The 21,374-nt window shown below is 41.6% G+C and overlaps 1 protein-coding gene across 2 annotated transcripts in view; it reads left to right on the top strand.

The window, feature by feature from the left end:
* LOC117997780 (zinc finger protein 331-like) overlaps positions 1-21,374 on the top strand; it is a 51,922-nt gene that overhangs the window by 706 nt on the left and 29,842 nt on the right. Inside the window, exons 2-3 of one of the 2 annotated variants that reach the window (XM_034986140.1) lie at positions 6,823-7,072; positions 7,444-7,539. In XM_034986140.1, the coding sequence (XP_034842031.1) occupies positions 6,823-7,072; positions 7,444-7,539 (346 nt within the window). The remainder of the gene's footprint in view (positions 1-6,822; positions 7,073-7,443; positions 7,540-21,374) is intronic. The other variant, XM_034986142.1, reaches the window with a different exon arrangement.

Genomic DNA, 21,374 nt, shown 5'->3' with positions numbered 1-21,374 from the left:
GGGAGAGGGAGAAGCAGGGAGCCCGATGCGGGGCTCGATCCCAGGACCCCGGGATCATGACCCGAGCGGAAGGCAGACGCTTAACGACTGAGCCACGCAGGCGCCCCTAGACTGGTTATTTTATTTTTTTTTAAAGATTTCATTTATTTATTTGACAGAGGGACATAGTGAGAGAGGAACACAAGCAGGGGGAGCGGGAGAGGGAGAAGCAGGCTTCCCGCTGAGCAGGGACCCAATGCGGGGCTCGATCCCAGGACGCTGGGACCATGACCCGAGCGGAAGGCAGGCGCTTAACGACTGAGCCACCCAGGCGTCCTATCTCACACAATTCTTAATTTGGAGTAAGGTTTCAAAGTGTTGTGAACTTAGGAAGATTTTATTTTATTTTATTCATTTATTTTTAAAGATTTTATTTATTTATTTGAAAGAGAGAAACACAGTGATAGAGGGAACACAAGCAGGGGGAGTGGGAGAGGGAAAGCAGGCTTCCCGCTGAGCAGGGAGCCCGATGCGGGGCTCGATCCCAGGACCCTGGGATCATGACCTGAGCCGAAGGCAGAGGCTTTAACGACTGAGCCACCCAGGCGCCCCGAATTAAAAGATTTCTGCCGTGGATGCGGTCGAGCCCTGGGGTGTCCGTCAAGGGGAACATTTCACGGTTAGGTCGCATCCGGATACTTGAGTGGCTGTGTGTACACCGGGATTAAGAAAATGCACAAAGAGGCAGGATGGGTATGTGTCCCAGATAACTCCGAAAGTTCTGGAAAAGACACAGCCTCGCTGTTTAGAACGTGCAAGAGAGATGCGCGATTTAAAATACACGAGAAGGACGCTTGGGTGGCTCAGTCGGTTGAGTGTCAGACCGACGTTTGATTTCAGCGCTGGTCATGATCTCAGGGTCGTGGGACTGAGCCCAGCGTCGGTCTCCCACGCTCAGCGGGGGGTCCGCTTGAGATTCTTTCCCTCTGCCCCTCCCCCCACTCGCGCTTTCTCGCCCCCTCTCTCTCAAATCGTTAAAAAAAAAAATACACTGGACGCTACAGGATGTGGGCGCTGCATGTGGCTTGTAATTTGTATAAATCCACTCTTTCCTCGTAATTAGATTCATAATTTTGATTTGGGGGCAGTGATGATAATAAGTCCTTCCCTGTGCTGCAGGCAATGATAACAGTTTGCTTATTATTACAGCTGGTCGTAACTTCTTTTACTTGGCTTGGTGCTCTCTGCCAGATTCCTCCTATATAACGTGAATTTCTCTCTTAATCATTCATAATGATTGGATGGCTTTACTGCAAGGTGTGCAGAAGCCATCACATTGAAACTGGAAACTCCTTTCTTCTGAGTTTCTCTTTGCTTGTAGTTTCCAGTGGAAAATGAGGGCTCTCTCTCTTGTGCACCGGAGGTAACGGACTGCTGGGAGTGGTGTTTGTAAAGAATTCAGGCCGTTGTCCTACGAATTTGTTTCACTCCACGCCCATGTCTCAGACACACTCTATTCTTTGTATTTTCAGAAAAGGAAAACCAGAATCACGTAACTAACATGTTTGCGTACCTTAAAATTCTAAAACCTAACATAGCATAAATGGTTATTGGAAGAAAGCTTTCAGTGAAATACTAGACTCAGAAATGTTAGCGGTTTTCTTTTTCCCCCCAGATTTTTATTTAAATTCTAGTTAGTTAACATACAGTGTGTAGCTGTTTTCTTTATAGCATTCTGTGTGTTTGTCTTTATAGTGTGATTAAAAGAAGCATCATCATCCACACATGGATTTGTAAGTTTTATGCCATTGAGAATGTTTCTTCAGTTACTATGACAGTTTTATACTCTTGTCACTTTTAATGTGTATGTAATGGCTTTTTGCATGTGTGGATGTGTGCATAAAATGTAAAAAGTAGATCCATTTTGTGTCGGTGCCCTCTTGTTTCCATCACTCTGCTCAGATTGCAGCAGGCTTGTCTCTGTATTACTGTCCCGGGTGTCATTTTAGATCGATTCTAGGTCAGACAGCCTGGATTAAAAACTAATCCCTTCCATGTACTGGATGTTTGTCAAAATATTCTCATAAAAAGAACATGTTCTGTTAGATTATTATTACTTCTTTGTGCATTAATTTATGAAAAGTCATTAGAATGCTATCTGGTAACCAGTAAATGCTCAAAAAGTATTGTTGTGCCGTTCTTGCTAAATAAAATGCCTTCAGTTCCAAGTCCTCCAAGAATTCTTAGAGTTCTACCTTTTTGTTATTAAAAAAAAAAAAAAAGTATCCCTTGGCCCATAGGCTCCTGCCTCCGTTAGAAATGCAGACTCCGATCCCACTCCAGAAGTCTGGAACAGAATCTGCATTTTCGCAAGATCTGCAATGCCTGTTGTGAAATTCTAACTCACATTAGAATTTGATAAGTACATTTGTAATCCACCAAAACTTTCCATGTAAGAAATAGACACAACTTCTCCTGTGTGATATAAATGTAGTTCTCAAAAACGTGTATGCCTGTATTGATGCCTTCGTTTGACAAGTTATCTTGGGTAAACACAGTATTTACAATGGTTTTGTGGTTCATATGCCATCCTCTTACCTCAGGGCTAGAGCACATTAGTGTGTTAAAAATTATCTTATGGGGGCGCCTGGGTGGCTCAGATGGTTAAGTGTCTGCCTTTGGCCCAGGTCAGGATCTCAGGGTCTTGGGATAGAGCCCAACTCAGCAGGGGGTCTGCTCCTCCCTCTTTAGTATTATCATGAGGTAAAGGTAACTGTCCATCTGCAGGTGTGATTTGGAGGTTAAGCTCAAACTGGTTTGGGCCACTGGAGCTCTTTATCAGAGCCTAGTCCTTAATCCTTGAGGAAGTTTCCATTATTGGGGGGCTGTGCCCATCAGGTTTTTTGCCTGAGTTGAAAGATAAGCTGGAAGGAAGAGTTTAAGGAAAATGTGGGACAAAGCTCGCTGGGTACAGGCAGGTGGGCAGTAAAGGTCCGGTCTCAGGGTCTAGCTGGTGACAGATCCCTCCTCTAGTTTTATTCCCCTCATTCCTGAGGGGCACAAGGAAAAGGTCTATCTTTTGGAGCTACTTTCCTGCTAGACATGGGCATGTCCTAAGGATTGACTGAGGAGCAGAATTTTTCCTCCGCTAGCTTTAGATATGCTTGTGGGTGTCCAGGTTTAACCCCAAGCTGCTCATATCCCCGTGTTACTACCATTTGTAATTTTATAGCCTCAGTGTGCTTGGACACAAATTGCACCAAGCAGTTAAGTACGCAGGGTCCAAACAGCAGTAAGAGCAGTGTTGTGTTAGTTTCTTTGTTAATAGTCCTACTGACATTTACTAGGGAATTTATCCCCCAGGGATGGCCCACTGTGTTTATAGCTTTTAGCATCTCTAGGATAATAGTGACAACAAGTAAAATTAAGGTGTTCATTGTGGGGCGCCTGGGTGGCTTAGTTGGTTAAGTGCCCGGCTCTCGATTTCGGCTCAGGTCATGATCTCAGGGTCGTGGGATTGAGCCCAGCATCTGGCTCCCACGCTCACTGGGGAGTCGGCTTGAGATTCTTTCCCAATGCCCCTCCCCCCGCTCACACTCTCTCTTCCTCTCTTTCTGTCTAAAATAAATAAGTCTTTAAAAAAGCCCCCCAAAACAAATAAGTACACTAGACATTACAGGGCATGGATGCTACGTATAGCTTATAATTTATATAAATCCACTGTTTTCTGGTAAGCGATCAAGCTCTGCGCTCAGTGCAGTCTGCTCGAGATTCCCTCCCTCTGTTCCTCCTCCCCCACCCCCGCTTGCTCACTCTCTCTCAAATAAATAAAATCTTAAAAAAAAAAGAAAAAAGGTGTTCATTGTAAAATCAGACCAAGTCAGAGGGGTCTAGGGCATCTATTTGCCATGTATTAACAATAAACTGTGGTATTTATTACTCAACAGTCAGAATGATTTAATCTGTTAAAGGGGCCTGGCAGCAAACAATAAGGCTGAAGAAACCAGAACAGCAGAACTAGTGTCCTACGGATAGAGATTGTTAGGGTTTAAATTTGAGAGCCCTTACGCACTGAGGCTCTACTAACCTTGTGAGCTTCTCCAACAGAAGTTTCAGGTCAGTGAATGGCTCACAGGAATATTTGTTGTTACCTGGTGCTAGTAACCGCCCCCCCCCCCGCCCCGCCCCCGGGTCTCTGGGTAGATGCCTGTTTTACTCTCCTAGGGTGGATTCAAGGTAGGGCTCCCTCTAACGGGAAGGAAGAGCATGTTAACCACATGCACCGGGTATTACTACAGTCCCCAGTTTCATTTGGGTGAAGCTTAATTTCAGTGGGTAGAGGGAGGAAAAATTTTCATATTTGTTGAGTGTATCCATCACCTGTCAGAGATTAATTATACGCTTAATGGCTTGAGAAACCTGTGGGTCTGGAGGTGAGAAGGAGTCAGGGCATTTTGGAAAGCCCTCCCGTACGTCATCCCAAATGGGCCAAGATTTTAGTTTGCCCTTTGGGGTAGCTCTCACTCTGGTGAGAGCTGTTGGTAGTAACTTTAACCAATGTTCCTGTTTCCTGGCACAACTTTGCCAGAGTCTGGTTTAGGGTTCTGCTCTCCCGTTCTGTCTTCCCGGAAGACTGAGTCTCCAGGCAGAGTGTAACCTCTACATGACACCTCAAATGATTTTGGATATAAAGCCTGGCTCATTGTCATTCTGGATTGACCTTGGCAACTGAAATTGAGGAATTTTCTCCTTTACTAAGGGCCTAGTTACTTTGTTAGTTCTTTCTGTCCTTCAGGGAAGGGCCTTAGTCCATCCAGTGAATGTATCTACAAACACCGGGGGCCATTGGCATTACAGTAAAGTCTGTTCACCAATCCTCCCCTGGCATTGTCCAAAAGACAGGTCTATTTTAGTTAAACCAACAAGCTTAAACTTTAATTTACAAAAATGACCCCAGATATGTAGATGTGAAAAAATTTGGGTTACTTTATATTTTTGTGGATTTTAGAATGCCCCCCCCCCTTTTTTTTAAACAAGCATTTGTCTTTTAACCAGCTAAATAGAACTCTTACTGTGCCAAGTGCATGCTTCCAGTGACCCAGGGAGTTGCTGCCTCCTTTTTTCAGGGTTAAGGGAAAGGAGGAAGTGCTTACGGACCAAGCAGCCAGGGTGGACATTTAAACTGGGAACAACAGACAGACCAAACAACCAGGTGAGATGGAGGTTTCAATCTCACAGACCTTAGACTAGTCTCCGTTAGGTCACTCCCATTTTGCTAGGTTAGATCATCCCAAGCCTGTGAAAGGCTGAATCCTGTGATCTGTCATCAGGGATGTCTAGACTCAAGTTGAATGAGTATTCAATTTCCCCAGAGTATTCTGACCTAATATGCTGGCTTGCCCAGACTTTGTGAGACAACTCTAGTTTACCTCAAAGCTGTGTCACAGGGCGCCTGGGTGGCTCAGTGGTTAAGCGTCTGCCTTCAGTTCAGGTCATGATCCCAGGGTCCTGGGCTCGAGCCTCTCATTGGGCTCCCTGCTCAGCGGGGAGTCTGTTTTTCCCTCTACCCTTCCCCCTGCTCATGATCTGTGATCTCACTCTCTCTCTAATAAATAATTAAAATCTTAAAAAAAAAAAAAGCCGTGTCACATACCTGTTGTTAACTTACCCCAACAGAAGTCCTTCTGAGTAATAGTAGTCAGAGTGGATGCTGGATTTCAGGTGATGTCAGAACCCCAGGCTGGCAGTCACAGGCACGAAGAGTGAGAGCCCCCTTCCTCCCTCAGGGAATCTACCCCCGGCCCCAGTAACTTGAACAGTTTAGCCGGGGTGAGCTTGTGGTGCTCACTGCTTCATCTGTTGGAAGCCAGGGAACCAGAGGCCAGAACCTGGGAAAGACACCTGTCCCATCTGGATCGCCAAATTTGTAACTGAACTAAAGTGAATTTGCTTCCCGGTGATTCACAGACAGAAACTACACAGTGGAGTTGTCACACAAAGGAGAATTTATTTATAGTAAATAAGGAGATCACAGGGAATAATTTCCAAAGCCAAGACTCCCAGAGCAAGAGTGAATGAGTCCCTTTTATTTAGGCTTAGGATGAATATTTAGAAAGGGCAGCCTTGTCATCTTATGAAGAGGTGGGCATAAGGTCATGCGTCTGCTTTAAGGAAACCATTCTAACCACACTTTGTGTGTTATGTAAATGAGCTTTGTACTCCTCCTTGGGGGAGAATTTAGTATTATAATGAGGTAAAGGTAACTGTAGGTCACTCCATGGGTCACTCCGAGGTGCATCTGCGCAAGTGTGAGTTGGCAGTTAAGCCCAAACTGGTCTGGGTGGTCTGGGTGCTGGAGCATTTAGTCAGGGTAGTATTTACTACTTGTGTAGTAGTTTTTGTTTCCATTGTGGGAAACTATGTCCCTGGAGTTTTTTTTGCCTGAATTTAAAGATGGGCTGGAGGGGTGCCTGGGTGGCTCCAGTCCAGTCGTTAAGCCTCTGCCTTCGGCTGAGGTCATAATCCCAGGGTACTGGAATCGAGCCCCGCATCAGGCTCCCTGCTTAGCGGGAAGCCTGCTTCTCCCTCTCCCCCTCTCCCTGCTTGTGTTCCCTCACTCCCTGTGTCTCTGTCTGTCAAATAAATATATAAAATCTTAAAAAAAAAAAAAAGGCTGGGAAAAAGAGCTTAAAGAAAATTTGGGACAAATTCAAGGGGTACTAGCAGGTGAGCAGTAAAGGTTAGGTCGTGGGTCTAGCTGGTGACATTAACTCCCTCTTTCATCTTAGGAACCATTGTGAACTCTGTCAATGGCCACTTGGTTAACTGTGGTATTTATTGCAGGGACTGCTGACATTCAGGGATGTGGCCATAGAATTCTCTCAGGAGGAGTGGGGATGCCTGAACCTCGTTCAGCGGGAATTGTACAGGGATGTGATGTTAGAGAACTATGGAAACCTTCTCTTCTTGGGTGAGGATAACTTCCTTCCAGACTTCCCAAACCACACTCAGGGTTTTCTTCCTTCCCTTGAAGACCGTCTCTTGGAAGATTCTTCTTTCCACGACTGGGATTCAGATGGCTGCAGTAAGGGAAGTAAGTAAGGGTTTATAGGTGGAGAGAAAAATCTTCATGTTTCCTTTCCAGCTTTAGCTTCCCCTTCCTTAAGGTAACATCATCATTTCTGTAGATTAGTGGCGATTCTAAATATTGAGGGGCATAAAATGGTACTGCCCACATCTAAACTCCAATTTCCACTCCTTATTATTGTGTGTAGTACTTGGAAGTGGAATCCAAGATCTGAACATTACAAATCCCTCCTTTATGTTCTCAGTGGGCTGTTAGACCACAGCTTCTGGGAAGTCATTTTCTAGAATTCTACAGTGTCTTCTCTTCTCTAGTGAGCATAATACTGGATTGAAAGCTAGAATCTCTAGCAATACTCATTCCTTTTTTCTAATAAACAGGTCTTGTTGTGTCAAAGCCAGACCTGGTCATCTTTTTGGAGCAAAAGAGGGAGCTCTGGGATGTGAAGGGAAAGGAGACAGTAGCCATCCACCCAGGTAGGTGGGAATGAATAAAGCAGATGACAGAGGTGAGGCCCAAAGGTCAAGGAGAAAGCTAGACCTTACACTGTGGTTTGGGTAGCTCTCTTTGAATAGAAATACGTTTGAGAAGCCTTGGTGTATTTCTCTTGCTGTCAGAGGGACACCCCCTGTCCCAACACTCATCATGCTCTTACATCCTATGAGGATTCTCATTCAGCTCTAGTGCTCTTCCATCACATTCACAGCATAGACAACACCCTCCACTTGGATGGTGAAGGCCTTCATGATCTGAGTGCTTTTCCATGGCTTTTGGAGGCCTGGGGAAATCTGTTATAGGAAAAATCTGCCTATTTCTGAGGAACTCTGTTAGACCATTTCTAAGTTCTGTTTTGCCTCATGTCAGAGGTGTGTGCGGGGAGTGGTGGGCATATTGGGGCTTGGTGCAGAAATCCCAGGAACAGTGGAGACAGATTTCACCTCTTTTCTGCTTTATGATTTCCAATTTTATGGAAGCTTTAAACATAACTGTACAAAATAGAGACAGTAATTTCTTCAAATAACAAAGCACCTCCCTAAAATGAGAAAATCTAACACTTCATTTCCCTTCACAATTTCCTTTCTCTTGTCTGGACTAAGAGTAGAAATCACAACTCAATGGGATCCAATTCCTCAATTTAATGTTTCTGTTTGTATCCCAGAGTTCCTACATAAGGTAATGCCATAGGGGAGCTAGAACACTTAGTACTTAGTACATAATGGCCCAGTTGTTACCTTATTTCTTAATAATTGCATCATTTTATAATCTTGTCAAGTTTAATATGAATTTCCTGTGACTGTGTCCTATTTTCACTTTCTGATTACTTTTATAGGAGATTCACTTGATTTTGAAATGAGAAGTTCTGCTATGACAAAGGCATGTGCTTTATAAGAAATGAACTATATAATTAGTAAAAGTCCCATATTAAAAAAAAAAGTTTTGTTCATGTAATTTATTTCAGGAAAAATTAATCTTCAGGTTTTTCTTCTTCTATTCCTAAGAATGTATCTGAATTTAATCCCAAATATTTATTTTATTATTTTAAAGATTTTATTTATTTATTTGACAGAGAGAGACACAGCGAGAGAGGGAACACAAGCAGGGGGAGTGGGAGAGGGAGAAGCAGGCTTCCCGCCGAGCAGGGAGCCCGATGCGGGGCTCGATCCCAGGACCCTGGGATCATGACCTGAGCCGAAGGCAGACGCTTAATGACTGAGCCACCCAGGCGCCCCTCTGTGTTTATTTAGAAATAAAGGGCTTTTGTTTGTTTGCTTGGTTCTAAAGAATGGATCACAGCTTTACATTCTTTGTAAGAGTAGGAGGAACATATTAATAACATAATACATTTCTTTAATGTCTTTTAAGTGCTTGTTCATAAAATTTTCCATTAGAGATTTTTATGACTGATCATAATGAATTTCCTTCACAGTTTTACTGCCATATAGGACATAGCAATGATTCAAAATGCTTGCTTTTCATACATGCACAGTCACAGTTTAAAATTATAGTAAAATAGAAGAATTCTTTTTTAATAATACATGTTTTTGTTTGCTGTTTTGTTTTTTTTTCTTATTTTTTGAGAGAAAGAGAGATGGTAGAGGGGAGGCACCCAGGTGCCCCAGAAAGAATCAGACATCTTGGGATGCCTGGGTGGCTCAGTTGGTTAAGCGTCTGCTTCAGCTCAGGTCATGATCTCAGCGTCCTGGGCTCGAGCCCCGCATCGGGCTCCCTACTTGGTGGGGAGCCTGCTTTTTCCTTTCCCTCTGCCCTGCCACTCCGCCTGCTCATGCTCGCTCTGTCTCTCTCAAATAAATAAATAAAATCTTAAAAAAAAAAAAAAAAAGTCTGAATCTTTCTTCCGCTTAATCAAGTCTGTTGCTGATTCTTCAGTTTATTTATTTATTTTTTTTTAGATTTTATTTATTTATTTGACAGAGACATAGGGAGTGAGGGAACACAAGCAGGGGGAGTGGGAGAGGGAGAAGCAGGCTTCCCACTGAGTGGGGAGCCTGATGTGGGGCTCGATCCCAGGACCCTAGGATCATGACCTGAGCCGAAGGCAGACGCTTAACGTCTGAGCCACCCAGGCGTCCCCAGTTTATTTTTAAATTCAGTAATTGTACTGTTTAGCTCCCAATTTCTGTTTTTGTTTTTGTTTTTTATTTGACAGAGAGAGACACAGCAAGAGAGGGAACACAAGCAGGGGGAGTGGGAGAGGGAGAAGCAGGCCTCCCGCCGAGCAGGGAGCCCGATGCAGGGCTCAGTCCCAGGACCCTGGGATCATGACCTGACCCAAAGGCAAATGCTTAACGACTAAGCCACTGAGGCGCCCCTCCCAATTTCTGTTTTGTTGTCTTTTATACTTTCTACCTCTTTGGATTTTTGTTTTGATCATGCATAGTTTTCCTGATATCATTTATTTTCCTATCTCTTTTCTCTTCCTGTATGAGCATCTTTCTCATGGTTATTTGAATTCTTTGTAGGCATTTAATAGTTCTCTATTTATTTAGGGCCAGTCTGGGGTCTTTATTTTGTTCCTTTGATTGGGACTTATTTTTCTGTTTTTTTTTCTTTTTTTTTTGTATGCCTTGTGATCCTTTGTTGAGATTTGGGAATTAAAACAAACAAACAAAAGAAATGGCCTCTGGTCCCAGGCTTTATGTACTTACTTTAACAGGAGAACACAAATAACAGTCAGCTGTGCTGCTAATTCTGGGGCTTGTCAACATGCTTTGGGGATATGTAATATCTGAGTTTTTGTAATTTTCCAGTTGTAAAAGTGTTTTTGTTTTTTTTTCCTTCTTTGGAGCCCATGATACCTTCCTCTCCCTGATGTTTGCCTTCAGCTCTGCCGTTTCTCTGCTGTTTGAACAAGTACTCGGGTTTTCTCTGAGCGGCCACCATAGTGCATCCAGAGGGTGCCCTCAGCCCTCCACGTCATGCACGAGAGTTAGAGGTCTATCAGGCAGCTGCAAAAGCCAGATCATTAAATGTAAGAGGTCACTTACGTCTTTCTCTCCTGAGGAGAGGGGAGAGTTTTCTCACAGTCTTGTTATGGAATGCTATGCAGCGTGAACAACTGTTGAAGGCAAGTGTAACAAAATTCTGGTCTCTTCAGTGTGACTCTCCTTCATTTTGTGTCTGCCTATGGTGCTGTGGTCTCCTGACTGGCTTCTGGAGCACTGACAAAGGTAGTTTGGTCCATTTTCGCCCCCATGGAGGAGCAAAGTCCTGGTGGTTCTTATTTCTCCATTCTGCTGATGTCCTATGACGGGTATTAATTTTGTACATTAGCATTTTAATGTCTATTTACGTTAAGTGTAGTAAGTGGGATAATTACCAGGTGTCTTTCAGTTATATCTTCTGAAGCCCTAGGCTTATTGGCAAAGACAATATTCTTTCCATAGAGTGATATGGAAAGATATGAAAGCTGTGGCCCTGAGTATTTATACTTAATGAGTGACTGGGGCTGTGCCTGGGGAGGGAGGAGGGTAGAAAAGGGCAGGAAGGATTTTATGATGGATATAACCGAAGTGGGACAATTACCCATAATGAAATTTTAGTGCCAGAAGAGACTGAGGATATGAAACATCTCGAGGAAAGCCCCACTTTAAGACAGTGTGTCTTTCTTTTTTCTTTTGACCATATTTGAGTATTTTTGAATGGCAAATACCATTAACTTTACTCTTAAATTATTTCATGCCTTTATTGCTAGTGTGCATTTAAAGTCATTTGTTTGTTGCTGTCTCACAGATATGAGGGGCATTTATATAGTAAGAATCCATTCAATACCTACTTTTCCATGGAAAGTTAAGGACACTAATGTGCAGTGTGAAGAAAATCTAAATGGAGATGCTGTTTGTGCGTGACCTATAACACTGGTAAAAGTCACCATGAAGTATGTGTTCATCATTCTTTGCATTCAAATAAAACAGAGGAACATTCTCAATTTTCAGTAGTTTTACCCACTGCTGTTTGAGGAGAAAACGCTGGCAGTTCATCAAAATCTGGATGTGTCTTCATAATAGCAAGAGATAGAAGTCATTTTTTTTTTTAAGGATTTTATTTATTTGTCAGAGAGAGCGAGAGAGAGAGAACACAAGTAGGGGAAGCGGCAGGCAGCGGGAGAAGCAAGGAGCCCGATGTGGGCCTCGATCCCAGGACCCTGGGATCATGACCTGAGCTGAAGGCAGACGCTTAACGTCTGAGCCACCCAGGCGTCCCAAGAGGTAGAAGTCTTGGTGTCTGTGGTCGAGGTGGTGCTTCAGCCTCACTCCTGAGTACTGAGATTTGCCCAGTGGTGTCTTGTGTGGATAGTTGCTAGTTGAGCGTTCTGTGAGAAAGACTGAAGTGGGAACTACCCATTTCACCATCTTGGATGATGTCACCCCTCTGTGATCAATGCTTTTATGTCTCATGAGCTAAAATCAGTATTTCCTACATACCTATATGCATGTGTGTGTTTATATCTTACATACATATACACATAGATTGTTTTCCATCATGTAGACTTGTTTTCCAAGAAGGAGTGTACATTTAGATATTGAAAGATAACACTATTGATAACAGTGACAAACTCCTTTAGTGTTAAAGATTATTCTATATAATATTCATACTGCCATTTTGGTTGTTTGATTGGTTATCACTGCATTAAAAACGTGTTTTTGTTTTTGTTTTCACTTTAATCCTCATGTTTTAGTTATAGCTCTAGGAATATTCCAGGGGAATATGTTCAAGCAAAGTTTGATGGTACCAGGAACATTTGGTTTATTTATTTATTTGTTTGTGTATTCTAATGGATATAGTGGGGTTAGGATTTATCCGTTTTTTTATGCTTTTCCTTACACCCAGTCTGTTACTTCTTTCTTGATTTTTCCTGTGTGCTTTTTAAGAAAATAATTCTACATATTACTCTGTTACTTGGAACGTTCTGTTCTCAGCATCTCATATGATTTAAGCTAAAAATTAGAACACGCTTTTATTTTTATTTTTATTTTTTTTTAAAGATTTTATTTATTTATTTGACAGAGAGAGACACAGCGAGAGAAGGAACACAAGCAGGGGGAGCGGGAGAGGGAGAAGCAGGCTTCCCGCTGAGCAGGGAGCCCGATGTGGGGCTCGAACCCAGGACCCTGGGATCATGACCCGAGCCGAAGGCAGACGCCTAACGACTGAGCCACCCAGGCGCCTAGAACACGCTTTTAAAAACCAGTCACAGTGTGAAGTTACTTCCTATCTTTAATTTTATATATTGTCTATTTAAGTGTATTGTGACACTAATCTGTTTACTTCCAATTGTTTTTTGTAATGATGAGTATGTTTTTTTTAAAAAATAAAGTCACTTGTACAAATCATAAAGAGCTGAATGGAGAATTGCAACCTGATTACATCTCCAGAAACCACTGAGATCAAGAAAGAGAATATTTTTGGTCCTGTAATACTTTTCTTTAGCTCCTCAGGGACTTTCCCCAAAGTTCAGCACTCTTAACATGTAAGGCACTAGATTGCTATCTTCATTTTTATACTTTGTATAAATGTAATCGGGCCATGGGAATTCTTTTGTATTTGGTTTTTTTCTTTCCATATGTTGTTTGTGAACTACTGCATGTTGCTGTGCATCATTCATCAGAATGGATGGATCCAGGTCCATTGTGTGAATATCAAACAGTTGATGGCATCATTTTACTGTTAAGAGGCATGTGGATGGATTTCAGTGTAGGACTATCGTGAATATACTGGTATATAAAATCTACAACTTGTCTTTTAGTGGATCATGCATTATAGGTTGGGAGGGAGTTAGTGGCAATTGCAAAATCTCCCCTTTTGACAAAATTTTTCTTGGAAAAACATCATAGATCAACATTGTTTCCTTCTAGCTGGAGTTTAAATGTTCCGCTCTGAGCCTTAGGTAAGAAGTTTGGTTACTATCTTACGAACCAGTCTTTGTCTTCAAAATAGCTTAGTTCAGTTGAACAGTTGTCTCATTTCAGGAGGCGTCATGGAGGCGGATTCTTTTTTTTTTTTTTAGATTTTATTTATTTATGTGAGAGAGAGAGAGTGTGTGTGTATGAACAGTGGGGAGGGGCAGAGGAGAGGGAGAAGCAGGCTTCCCTCTGAGCAGGGAGCCCGACCTGGGACTCGATCCCAGGACCCCGGGATCATGACCCGAAGGCAGATGCTTAACACCTGAGCCACCCGGGCGCCTCCACTAAGGGGATTTTCACATGTCAGGCTTGAGGCCCCCTCCAGTGCAGTAGGAACAGGCAGAGGCAGTCCGATAGGTTGTGCTGGCCTGTTCTTCACATGTCTCTGGGGGTCTTTCCAAGTGGCCCATACAGCAACAGGCATGAACATTGTGTAAACACGGGCCGTGTGGCAGGTTCTGTGAAGTTCACCTCAGTTGTTTGGTTTGCAGGGCTCCAGGAAAAAGGGTGGTTGTAGTTCTCAGTGATTCCAAGTCAAGAGAATGAGAGAAAATTAGAAACCTCAGTTTGGAGAGTCATAACCAGATTTTTGAGGAAGCCAGTAGAGTTCAGGATCCAGCCCTATTTTATAGGCAAACAAACGGATAATCAGAACTACAATCTGACATCCACAAGCATGTGTTATTAAAACATAGTGTTTCTCTCTAAAATCACCCTCATTTCCATCAAAGGTACTGAAATGCGCATTAGTTCATTTGTAACAGAATTCCAAGTTGAACAAATTTGGTCTAATTATTTACATAAGCACAGCAGCTTCTCCCTCTCCCTCTGCCCCTACCCCCTGCTTCTTCTCTCTTTCTCTCTCTCGTGCATACTCTGTCTCTCAAATAAATAAATAAAATCTTTAGGGGGATAAAATCCTTTAATTATTTATTTAACCAGGGTGGCAATCAGTGGTTCCATATGTTACATAGTTGTTAGCAAAACTTACCTCCTATAATATTGAGAAGTTTTAACTTTCTAAAGTAAACAAAGACCCAATAAATAGAAAACATAGAAACTCTGGTTTTCTGGGCAGATAAAGAAGGGAAAAAAAACTTTGTTTACAATTTTTTTTTTAAGATTTTATTTATTTATTTGAGAGAGAGAGAATGAGAGAGAGAGCATGAGAGGGAGGAGGGTCGGAGGGAGAAGCAGACTCCCTGCCGAGCAGGGAGCCCGATGCGGGACTCGATCCCGGGACTCCAGGATCATGACCTGAGCCGAAGGCAGTCGCTTAACCAACTGAGCCACCCAGGTGCCCCCTGTTTACAATTTCTTACCAAGAGATGACCAACAATTCAGGAAAACTATGTCTTTCTAACGGGGTGAAAGCCGAATGTCCATCTTATACCCATGTACTTTTAAAACTGTTTCATCCCAATCTTAGTCAGGCCATACCACGCATAAAATTTTTTTCCAAAGAAACACAAGCAGGGGGAGCTGCAGGCAGAGGGAGAAGCAGACTCTCCACTGAGCAGGGAGCCCGATGTGGGACTCGATCCCAGGACCCTGGGATCGTGACCGGAGCCGAAGGCAGATGCTTAATGACTAAGCTACCCAGACATCCTGTCTTCGGAGGAGTTTAATCCATTTACTGTGAAAGTAATTCCTCAAAGGGAAGAGCTACTCTTGCCATTTTTAAATAGTTTTCTGTACATCTTGTAGCTCTTTTATCCCATTTTTCTTCTGTTACTGTGTTCCCTTTTGTTTCTTTGATTTTTGTAATGAAATGCTTTGATACCATTCTCATTTCATTTTTGTGTCTTCTGTAGGTGTTTTCTTTGTGGCTACCATGGAGATTATTTAAAACCTCTTAAAAGTATAACAAACCATTTATTTTTATTTATTTATTTTTAAGATTTTTAAAATTTATTTGACAGGGAGACACAGCGAGAGAGGGAACACAAGCAGGGGGAGTGGGAGAGGGAGAAGCAGGCTCCCCGCTGAGCAGGGAGCCCGATGCGGGGCTCGATCCCAGAACTCGGATCATGACCTGAGCCAAAGGCAGACGCTTAATGACTGAGCCACCCAGGCGCCCCTATCACAAACCATTTAAAACTGATATTGTCAATTGCATCCAGAGTTCTACTACTGAGGATCACCACCCCTGTATACACTTTATGTTACTGATATTCCAAAATTTATGTTTTATGTTGTATACTCTATAACCTAGATTTATGATTTTTATGCTTTTATTTTTAAAGAAATTCTGTAGCAGAAATAAAATTGATTTGTGCTACCTCATTATTGTACTTCACATTTTATATTTGTGTAAATATTTGCATTTACCTGAGAGCTTTATATTTTCATGTGGTTTTAGTTAGTGTTTAGAATCCTTTTACTTCAAGTAGAAGAATTCCCTTTAGGGTTTCTTGGAGGGCAGATCTAGTGGTAAACTTCCAGGGTTTTTACCTCGGAAAGCCTTCTTTTCTCCATATTAGAAGGATAGTTTTGCCAGATAGAGTATTCTTGGTGTGTGTGTGTGTGTGTGTGTGTGTGTATTTTTTTTTTCATTGCTTTAATATATTATCCCATGCACCTCTTGGGATTTGCTGAGAATCCGACTAATTTCATAGGAGCTCTCTTGTACAAGATGGATTGCTTTTGTCATACTGTTTCAAAATTCTCTTTTCACGTGTACTTTTTGATAGGTTAATTACGATGTGTTGCTGTGTTCATGTCTTGACATTTATCCTACATAGAATTCACTGAGTTACTTGAATTTGTCTCTTTCTTTCCATAATTGTGGGAGGTGTAAACCCTTAGTTCTTCATGTAAGTTTTCTGCCCCATTTCACTCTCTTTTTTGTGGGGACCTCCTTAATATGTAAAATGCTCCAATGTCAGTGTCCCGTGAGTCCCTTAGGCTCTGTCCTTTTCCATATTTTCTTTGTTCCCGACAATGGATAATTTAAAACAAGGGGCCTTTAATATGTCTGATTCTTTCTTCTGCTTGGTGAAATCTGTTTCTGACCCGGTTGTGTATTTTTAAATTCAGTTATTGAACTCTTAGCTCCCAATTTCTGTTGAGTTGTTTTTTATACTTTCTGTCTGTTTGGATTTTTATTTTGGTCATGTACCGTTTCCAGTTATCATTTATCTACCTATTTGTTTTCTCTTTCTCCATGAGCACCTTAGTGATCATTGTTTTGAAATCTTTGTCAGGTAATGAATATTCCTTATTAATTTAGAGCCAGTCTTGAGTTTTATTTTGGTCCTTTGATTAGAACACATTTTTCTGTTTCTTTGTATGCCTGTGATCTTTTGCTGAGATTTGGGGATTAAATAAAAAACAGCCTCTGGCCCCAGGCTTTATAGACTTGCTTTGTACTGGAGAATAAAAATAACACTCAGCTGTGCATTAGCCTGCATAGTCCTGCATAATCCTGGGGCCTGTCAAACATATTCTGGGGATGTGTAATGTCTGAGTTTTTTAAATATCCCAGTTAAAAAATGCTCTGTTGTTTCTTCTTTGGAACCCATGATATATTATTTTCCCCGATGTTTGTCTGCAGCTGTGCAGTCTCTGCAGTGCTTGAATAAGCGGTCAGCTTTTTTTTCTGAGCAGTCACCACAATGGATCCATCTCACCTCAGTGGAATCCTGTAGTATCTGTCTCTTTGTGAGTCATTTATTTCACTAAAAATAATGTTTTCAAGCTTTACCCAAGTTGTATCATGTCACAAAATCGGTTTCTTTTTCAGAGTTGAAAAATATCCCATGGTATGTGTATGCTGCATTTTCTTCATCCATCCACCTAACCATTAGCATTTGGGTGGGTTCTACCTGTTACTCGCTTTTGTGGGTCAAGCTGCAGTGGATGTGGATGTGCAAATACCAATTCCAGATCTTCCTCTGAATTCTTCTGGATATAAACCCAAAAGTGGGATGGGTAGATCATAGAATAATTTTGTTTTTAATTTTTTGAAGAATCTCCATGCTGTTTTTCACACTGGTTCCACCATTTTATCTTCCCTGCAATGGTGCATATGAGTTCTAACTTCTCCACATCAGTTACCAAGCCATGTTAATTTTGATATGTTTCATAATGGTCATCCTGTTGCATGTGAAGTGATACCTCGTTGTTTCTCATTTGTAATTCACAAATCATTTATCAGATTTGGAACATCTTTTATATGCATCTTGGCCATGTGTGTACCTTTTGGGTTGATTAATGTCTATTCAGTGCTTTACCCATTTATTATTCAGGTTGTTTCGGATGTTGTGTTGTATCATTACTTTATAAATTCTGGATATTAACCTTTTTACACACGGGTGCTTTGTAAAAATTTGTTCCCATCTGTAGTTTCTGTTTTCACTCCATTCTTTCCTTTACTGTGTACAGGTTTTTATGTTTGTTATAATCTCACTGGTTTATTTTTAATTTTGTGGCCTCCAACGTGGGTGTCATATCTAAAAAATCATTGTCAAATCAAAAGTCACGTAGCTTTTTCTCTTTTTTTTTCTAGGAGCTTTATATTTATATGTTTATGTTTAATTAAGTGTTCGACCCATTTTGAGTTAATATTTGTGTGTGGTCTTCAGTAGGAGTCCATCATCATTCTTATCATGTAGGCATCTGATTTTCTCAACACCATTGTTTTAAGATGCTGTCTTTTATCTATTCTGTGGTATAGGCAGGAGGTCTTGTTGAAGTTCCTTTGAAATGAGAGTTTATATCTGAGCTCTTTGTTCTGTTCCAGTGTTCCTTATTTATCATGCCTCTTAAATTCTTTTGCTTACTCTGGCTTTGTAATATGCTTAACATCAGGAAGTGTGATGTCTCCAAGGTACTGATTTTCAAGATTATTCTGGATATGTGGGACGCCTGGGTGGCTCAGTCGGTTGTTTTCCTTTGGCTCAGGTCATGATCCCAGGGTCCTGGGATCGAGCCCCACATCAGGCTCCTTCTCCCTCTGCCTGCCGCTCCCCCTGCTTGTGCTCTCTCGCTCTCTCTGTCTCTCTCACAAATTAATAAATAAAATCTTTTTTTTTTTCTTAAAGATTTTATTTATTTATTTGAGACAGAACGAGAGAGAGAGAGCACATGAGAGGGGGGAGGGTCAGAGGGAGAAGCAGGTTCCCTGCCGAGCAGGGAGCCCGATGCGGGACTCGATCCAGGGACTCCAGGATCATGACCTGAGCCGAAGGCAGTCGCTTAACCAACTGAGCCACCCAGGCGCCCCTAAATAAAATCTTTTTTAAAAAAGATTATTCTGGGGGCACCTGGGTGGCTCAGTCGTTAAGCGTCTGCCTTCGGCTCAGGTCATGATCCCAGGGTCCTGGGATTGAGCCCTGCATCGGGCTCCCTGCTCTGCGAGGAGCCTGCTTCTCCCCCTCCGTCTCCCCCTGCTTGTGTTCCCTCTCTCGCTGTGTCTCTCTCTGTCAAATAAATAAATAAAATCTTAAAAAAAAAAAAAAAGATTCTGGATACGTGATACTCTGTGACATTCTGTATGAATGTTATAATATGGGTTTTGATCCTTTTGGCAAAAATGTCATTGGGATTTTTTTTTTTTTTTAAAGATTTTATTTATTTATTCATGAGAGACAGAGAGAGAGAGAGAGGCAGAGGGAGAAGCAGGCTCCCAAGGAGCAGGGAGCCCGATGCGGGACTCGATCCCAGGACCCTGGGATCATGACCTGAGCCGAAGGCAGACGCTTAACCATCTGAGCCACCCAGGCGCCCTGTCATTGGGATTTTGAGAGAGATTGCCTTGAATCTGTCCATCACATTGGGTATTATTGACATCTTAATAATATTATGTATGTTACTCCAATACCATTAGATTTTAATTCAACACCATAGATGTTTTCCTACTTATTTTGTCTTTAGTTACCTCTGCAATATTTTATAATTTTCATCACATAAGATTTTATCTCTATCATGTTAAATCTTAAGCATTTCATTCTTTGTGATGCTACCATAAATGTAATTATATTCTTAATTTTTTGGTTGTTTTTTTTAGTAGAATCAACTAATCTTTACATGTTGACCTTGTATTTTGAAACTTTGTAAAATTTGTTTGGCTTTTAAATGGTTTTTATTTTATTTATTTATTTAAAAAAATATTTATTTGAGAGAGAGAGAGCATGAGCAGGGGGAGGGGTAGAGAGAGAGAGAGAGGAGCAGACTTCCCGCTGAGCAGGGAGCCTGACATGAGGCTTGATCCTAGGAGCCTGGGATCATGACCTGAGCTGAAAGCAGCTGCTTAACCAACTGACCCACCTGGGCACCCCTAAAAAAGTTTTTAAAATGTGGATTCTTTTTGGCTTTTCTATATATAAGAGTATATCATCTGTGAACAGAAATAATTTTACTTTTTCTTTTCCAATTTGGATGCCTTTTATTTATTTTTGCCATCTAATTGTTCTACGTGAAATATCAAGTAGTATGTTGAATGGAAGTGTTGAATTTGCTTCATTCTCTTCTACCTGATCATGGAAGAAAAGCTTTCAGTCTTTAACTAGAGTATGATGTTACCTTTAAGATTTTCATATATGGCCTTTACTACATTGAGGTGCTTACCTTCTCTTTCTATTTTGTTGAGTGTCTTTATCATGAAACAGTGTTGAATATGGTCAAATTCTTTTTCCACATCAGTTCAAGTGATGTTATTTTTGACCTTTATTCTGTTAACGGGATGTCTTACATATTGTTTTTAGTATGTTGAAACTCTTGAATTTGAGGAAGTATTCCCACTTGTTCATGCTTTAGAATGTTAAAATGTGCTTTTGCCATCAGCTCCTTGTATTTTATTTTATATTTTATTAAAGGTCTTATGTATGTATGTATGTATTTATAGAACAAGCAGTGGGAAGGGGCAGAAGGAGAGGGAGAGAGAATCCCAAGCAGGCTCCCTGCTGAGCGCTAAGTCCAAAGGAGCTGGATCTCATGACCCTGAGATAATGACTTAAGTGGAAACCAAGAGTCCGATGCTTAACCAACTGAGCCACCCAGGCGCCTCTCAGTTTGCTGTATTTTATTGTGGACTTTTGCACGAATATTCATCTTGGGTAGTAGTCTGTATTCTTCTTTACCTGTAGTGTCTTTGGCTTTGATATCTGGATAAGGCTGGTGTCATAGAAAGGGATCTGATAATTTCTCTTCTCTTCATACGTTGGTAGTGTTTGAAGTTTGATGTAAGTTTTCATTGAATGTTTCCTTGAATTAGCCAAAAATTCATCTGGGTTAGACTATTTCATAGTTTTTGGTTACTTTTTTCTATTTAGTAGTTGTTGGTCTGTTGTGAGGTGTTTTCTCATTTTGTTTTTTTTTTTTTTTGGTCATGATAGAGTACAGATTGGATCTTTTTTTTTTTTTTTTAAGATTGATTTATTTGAGAGAGTGACAGAGCACAAGCAGGGCGAGAGGCAGAAGGAGAGGGAGAAACAGACTCCCCGCTGAGCCGGGAGCCTGACAAAGGGCTGTGTCCCAGGACCTGGAGATCACGACCTGAGCTGAAGGCAGATGCTTAACCATCTGAGCCACCCAGGCGCCCTAACAGATTGTATCTTTTATGAAATTTATACACATGGTTTTTGGTATCCATTTGTTGGCATATAATTTTTCTTTATCGCCTCTTACAATTATTATTTCTTTGGCATCAGTTTTTTGTTTTGTTTTGTTTTTTTTTTAGATTTTAGTTATTTATTTGCCAGAGAGAGAGCAGAAGCAGGGGGAGTGGCAGGCAGAGGAGAAGCAGACTCCCTGCTGAGCAGGGAGCCTGCTATGAGGCTCCATCCCAGGAACCTGAGATCATGACCTGAGCTGAAGGCAGACGCTTAACCAACTGAGCCACCCAGGTGTCCCAGCATCAGTTTCATTTATTTATTTATTTATTTAGA

Source organism: Mirounga leonina, unplaced genomic scaffold (genome assembly GCF_011800145.1).
Source record: "Mirounga leonina isolate KUSES-001 unplaced genomic scaffold, KU_Mleo_1.0 Mir_376, whole genome shotgun sequence".
Taxonomy (NCBI): Eukaryota; Metazoa; Chordata; class Mammalia; order Carnivora; family Phocidae; genus Mirounga; species Mirounga leonina.
The sequence above is the reverse complement of the archived record's forward strand: the minus strand, read 5'-3'. Positions and strand labels throughout refer to the sequence as shown.